This window comes from Mustelus asterias, chromosome 1, assembly GCF_964213995.1.
Source record: "Mustelus asterias chromosome 1, sMusAst1.hap1.1, whole genome shotgun sequence".
Taxonomy (NCBI): Eukaryota; Metazoa; Chordata; class Chondrichthyes; order Carcharhiniformes; family Triakidae; genus Mustelus; species Mustelus asterias.
This window is the reverse complement of record NC_135801.1, coordinates 168417664-168423663: the sequence shown is the minus strand read 5'-3', so window position 1 is coordinate 168423663 and position 6000 is coordinate 168417664. Positions and strand designations below refer to the sequence as shown.

Here is a 6000-nt window from a genome sequence, read left to right as displayed (position 1 = left end):
TGTCTCATTATACATGGGTAGATCTAAGATAGCTTTATTCCTAGTTGGCTCCACAATGTTTTGTTCCAGGAAACTGTCATGAAAACATTCCACAAACTCATCTTCTAGACCATTCTTGCCAATTTGTTGTCCCAGTCTATATGAATATTAAAGGCCCCCGGGATTATTACATTGCCTTTGTTATTTGCTCCAATGATAGGGAGGGGAGAGGTCATGAAGGGACTTGAAAGAAGAATGAGAATTTTAAAATTGATGCATCGCCGGACTGGAAGTCAATGTGGGGTAGGTGAGCACATAGCTGATGGGTGAATGGAAGTTGGAATGAGTTGGGATACCTGTAAAGAGGGTTTTGATATGTTTATGTAGCATGGATATGGGTAGCTGGTCAGTAGAGCATCGTGATAGTCAAGTCTAGAAGTAACAAAGCCATGGATGAGGGTTGTTGAGGCAGGAATGGAATTGGATGATGTTTCAGAAGTGGAAATATGTGGTCTTGGTGATGATGGGGATATGTGGTCAAATTCTTTCATTCCCTTAAAGACCATTATCAGGTTACCCAAGCCTTCTCTTTTCTACACAAAAGCGATCCAGCTTGTTCAATCTTTCCTGATGGATATAATCGCTGGAATTCTACTGCCCCCCTCTCCACGAGAGGGGCGTTGACCTTGGGCGGGTATTTTCGTCTCATTCGAGCAAGGCCGTAAAATCTTGCCCAATCTCTCAGTTCTGGTATCATCCTTGTCAATTTTTTCTAAACCCTCTCCAATGCCTCCATTTATTTATTACAATATAGAGACCAAAGTTAACCAAAGTTTTATATGTTTAATATAACTTCTCTGATTTTCAATTCTAGCCTTCTGAAAGTTTAACCCCAGTGCTTTGTTTACTTTTTATATGACCTTCCTAACCTGCCTGGCTGCTTTCAGTGATTTAAGTATATATATCATCTCTAAATCCCTTGCTTTCCTATCCTGTATATAATCTTATTTTTCAAGAAGAATAAGGAGGCCTCCCTATTCTTCCAACCAAAATACATATGACTAGATTCCACAGTCAACAATGGGAAGAATCACCAGATAAATAGTTGTAGATTGTGCTCCTTGCATATGAAGTTTTGCATATATGGTGTGCTATCCTTTTTGCTTTATGTCATGTGTGTTTGGACAATTATGGATGGGTAATAAATGCTGGCCTAGCTAGCAATAGCCTCCGGTTTGGCAAACGTGGAACCTGAAGAAAGAGTAATATTTACTTGCCTTAAAATTTGGATCAGTCCTGCTGACCAAGAATGGGATAATAGAGGAGTTTCGTGACTGTTTAAATGTTGCCAGATTTTCATGCTGCATGGAGAAAATAGGCACTACAGATGTTTCTCTAACATCGGTTCTTGCTAGGCTCATCAAATTTTCTTCTCCTGCTGACCCTGCAACTCTTGCAGAATCAGTGCGAGGATTTAGCCTGTAGATTTTTGATTCCTAAAATGTTTTACAATAAATGGTAATTTACTGGATGTGTGATAAATTTGCTAATATATTAACAATGCTAATAATATCTCTGACTCTTATTTGCAGGATGAAATTCGATCAGAAGCTCGGCGCAAAAATCTATTGATTCTAATTCTGCACCACTTAACTGAAGAAGGGTGAGTGCAATGTCTCTTGCTTGCTTCTCACCAGGAGATAAGTACATTAAGATTGCTAACTGCAGACCTTGTTTTTTCCTGCAGGTCACTTTAATCTGTTTCCCTAATTTTCCTTACACCCTCATAATTTTCAATTAATTTTGCCAACTTCATTTTTGTTTCTGTGTTTTATCTTGCTACCTTTAATTCAAAGAATAGAACATAGAACATTACAGTGCAGTACAGGCCCTTTGGCCCTCGATGTTGCGCCGACCAGTGAAACCCATCTATGTGATACAAATTTAGTGTTTGTCTTCAGCCACCAATTCTGGTCCCCAACACAAACATCATTCCCTAGCTACTGACTCCATCTCTAACACCAGTCATTATCTGATTGGACTAGACCAAAATTTCCCAAACTTTTGGGAAACTCCTAGTGATCTCACAAGAGCAGCGGGGAAGCCCAAGCATTCTCAGCATGTCGAAGCCCCTTCATTTTGCCATGAAATAGGTGCGAATACAGAAATCAAATGTAAACATATATTAGGAACAGTAAGAAATACATTCACCAGCTACATGGCCCCTCCCATGGGCCCTTAACATTACCCCTAGAAGTAATACCCACTTTAGGAGTGGGTATTCTAGTAATAATTAGAAAGTTCTCTTTAAAAAAATACCGGCCCTCCCTCCCATGAATGCGCACTGAACCTTCTCGCACACTCACCGTCCCCTCTCTCCTGCACACGAAACACGTCCCACGATGGCGCGGCAACCACCCCGTCCAGCGACAGTGAGGCGGCCCCCCCCATCCGGCAGTGGCGCGCCCCCCCCCCCCCCCCCCCCCCCCCCCCCCCCCCCCGGGCGACAGTGCGGCGGCCCACTCCTGTCCGGCCACGGCGCGGCGGTCCCCTCCCAGTCCCGTGACGGCGCGGCGGCCCCCCCCCCGTCCCGTGACGGCGTGGCAGCCCCCCCCCCGTGACGGCGCGGCGGCTCCCCTCCCCGTCCCGTGATGGCGCGGTGACCCCCCCCCGGTCCCGTGACGGCGCGGCGGCCCCCCCCCTGTCCCGTGACGGCGCGGCGGCCCCCCCCCCGTCCCGTGACGGCGCGGTAACCCCCTCCCCCCGACCCGTGACAGTACGGCGCCCCCCCCCCCCGTCCCGTGACAGTACGGCGCCCCCCCGTCCCGCGACGGCGCGGCGGCCCCCCCCGTCCCACGACGGCGCGGCAGCGCCCCCCCGCGGCTGACCAGTAACTTAACTCCCATCAGGTCCAGTTCACCCACCCTTGGCTCATTGACCCACTTAGTGGATGATCATCTCAGTCTCTTCCTGAGGTCCCCAGCATCACAGAAGTCAGTCTTCAGCCAATTCGATTTACTCCAAGTGATATCAAGAAATAGCTGAAGGCACTGGATCTGCAAAGGCTATGGGCCCAGACAACTTTCCAGCAATATAACTAAAGACTGCTGCTCCAGAGCTTGCCGCTCCCCTAGCCAAGCTCTTCCAGTACAGGTACAACACTGGTATCTGCTCAGCAGTGTGGAAAATTGCCCATGTATGTTCTGTATACAAAAGGCAGGACAAATCCAACCCAGCCAATTACCACCCCATCAGTCTACTCTCGATCATCAGTAAGGTGATGGAAAGTGTCGTCAACGGTGCTATCAAACAGCACTTACCCAGCAATAACCTGCTCACTAACACTCAGTTTGGGTTCTGCCAGGGCCACTCGACTCCTGACCTCATTACAACCTTGGTTTAAACATGGACAAAGAGCTGAGGTTAGAGAGACTGCCCTTGATGTAAAGGCAGCGAGAGCTTAAAAAAGCATTTCACCCAATGTGGCAGCAAGGATCCCTAGCAAAACTAGTGTCAATAGGAATCAGGTGAAACTCTTCACTGATTGGAGTCATACCTAGCAAGAAAGATGGTTGTGGTTGTTGGAGATCAACCATCTTAGTTCCAGGATATCACTGAAGGAGTCCCTCAGGGTAGTGTCCAAAGCCCCACATCTTCAGCTACTTCATCAATGACCTTCCCTCTATCAAAAGGTCAGAAATGGGGATTTTCGCTGGTGATTACACAATGATCAGCATTTCCTCAGGTATTGAAGCAGTTCATGGCCATCTGCAGCAAGACCTGGACAATATCCAGGCTTTGGCTGACAAGTGGCAAATAACATTCATCCCACACCAGTGCCAGATAATGACCATCTCCAACAAGAGATAATCAAATCATCTCCCTTGACATTCAAGGGCATTACCACCATTGAATCCCCCACTATCAACATCCTGGAGGGTTACCATTAACCAAAAACTGAACTGGACTTGACATATAAATACTGTGGCTGTAAGAGCAGGTCAGAGTCCAGAATCCTGCAACGAGTAACTCACCTCCTGACTCTCCAAAGCATGGCCACCATCTCAAGACACAAGTCAGGAATATGATGGAATACTCCTCTTGCCTGGATGAGTGCAGCTCCAACAACACTCATGAAGCTTGACACCATCCAGGACAAAGCAATCAGCTTGATTGGCACCTCATCCACCAACTTAAACATTTACTTCAACCAGCACCAGTGCACAGTTGCAGCAGTGTGTGCCATTTATAAGATGCACTGCAGGAACTCACTGAGGCTCTTTAGGCAGCACTTTCCAAAGCCTCAAGTGCTACCATGTAGCAAAATAAGGGCAGCTAGACCACCTGCAAGTTGCCCTCCAAGCCACTTACCATCCTGACTTGGAAATATATTGCTGTTCCTTCTCTGTCGCTGGATCAAAATCCTGAAACACCCTCTCTAACAGCACTGTGGGTTTACCTGCACCATATGGACTGCAGCGGTTCAAGAAGGTAGCTCATCACCATCTTCTCAAGGGCAATTAGGGATGGTCAATAAATGTTGGCCAGCAACGTCCACATCCATGAATAAATTTTAAAAATTGTCCCTGGTCCATCAATGCCACAATTTTAAAGTTCTAATTGTTGTTTTCAAATCTATCTGGCCTTGACCCTTCCCTATTTCTGTAACTTAAACCTGTCCACTTCTTTCATCTCCTTTCATACTCTGTTTAAACTTACCTAAATTATCTTTAACCTGTCCTAAGTTTCTTTGATAATGTTCCTGTGAAGTGCCTCGAGATACTTTACAATGTTGAATGCAATCTCTTGTTAATACAATGCTGCATATAGGTTGCTATCAGAGCAAGTGAACATTCAATTAATTGGATCCACTTCATTAAATCTGCACAGCTTGGATGCATAATAATAAAAAATAATAACTTCTGCTGCTTCCTAACATAATTGGGTCATCTTGCTTGACTAATCACTTGCACCTAGCTTCCTGTATTCTAACTTCGAGTCTGTCAAAAATTTGATTTAGTATTGTCTTTTTGAAAACCTAGTTGTTGGTGAGTTTTTATTTAACTGTATTTGCACAAGAGAAGGATCTGTGCCAGATAAACCCCACTAATAGCCTCGGAGTAGAGGCCTCCCAACAATGATTACCGGAATGAACTATCACTTTGCTTAATTGTTTGCAGTCAGTGGAGGAATAACTTCAAAGTCCCATTAACATTTAATCACATTGCATCTCATTGTATCCACACATTTTGGAAAATAGGTTTGCTTTCTAAAAACATTTAAGTGCATCTCTTTTCTAAATGTGGAATAAGGTCAAAAAATGAGAATTTGAATAATGGAATTAGTCCCGTCAGGCCATGGAACAATCTTGTGTATTTCTAAGTGTTTTATTTTTGCTTTTCCAAATTTTCTTTGGGGTGGCATAGTTCTGTCAGTTTCTGTTTTCTCCATGTTTGAACTATACAATCAAACAGCATTTCTGTACTCTCTGTAATTCAATAGTTATATAGATACGGCAAATACACTGGAACAAGAAACTAGTCTAGGATTACGACGTTTTGAAGTTTGCGATAATATTGACCTGGAAACCATCCTAATGGAATATGAGAGCTACTATTATGTCAAGTTTCAACGGTATCCAAAATTAACTAAAAAATCAGCTGACGATGGTAAGTTATGCATGGTCGCAATTTGTCAAAATGCAACTGCATACATGGATAGTTAACTCATTCTGCTCTGCAAAGTCAAAATTCTATAGAAAGTTTATGGTGTTTGGTGTGTATATAAAATTGTTACTTATGCATTTTTCTGTGTGTGTTTTCACCTTTTTCTTTGTATCATGGGTTTTAGGACCTGTCTTTCAGGTGCAAGGAATTAACAGTTACCCTTTCTAGCTATCAGATATATATGTATATGATAGGCTTCAAAACTCAGTTGTCTTTTTATATTGAAAATTTAACTAACAATAACATTAAATATCACCCTCCCTCTCTTCTCTCTCTCTCTCTCTTATGCTCTCCA

General features: G+C 44.1%; 1 protein-coding gene across 3 annotated transcripts in view; it reads left to right on the top strand.

The window, feature by feature from the left end:
* Positions 1-1570: 1570 nt before the first annotated feature.
* The window catches only part of katnal2 (katanin p60 subunit A-like 2), a 41055-nt gene continuing 36625 nt past the window's right edge, over positions 1571-6000 (top strand). For 2 of the 3 annotated variants that reach the window (XM_078227875.1, XM_078227715.1), the window contains exons 1-2: positions 1577-1642; positions 5482-5648. In XM_078227875.1, coding sequence (XP_078084001.1) covers positions 5576-5648 — 73 coding nt within the window. In that variant the 5' untranslated portion in view covers positions 1577-1642; positions 5482-5575. Of the gene's footprint in view, positions 1643-5481; positions 5649-6000 lie in introns of all 3 variants that reach the window. The other variant, XM_078227790.1, reaches the window with a different exon arrangement.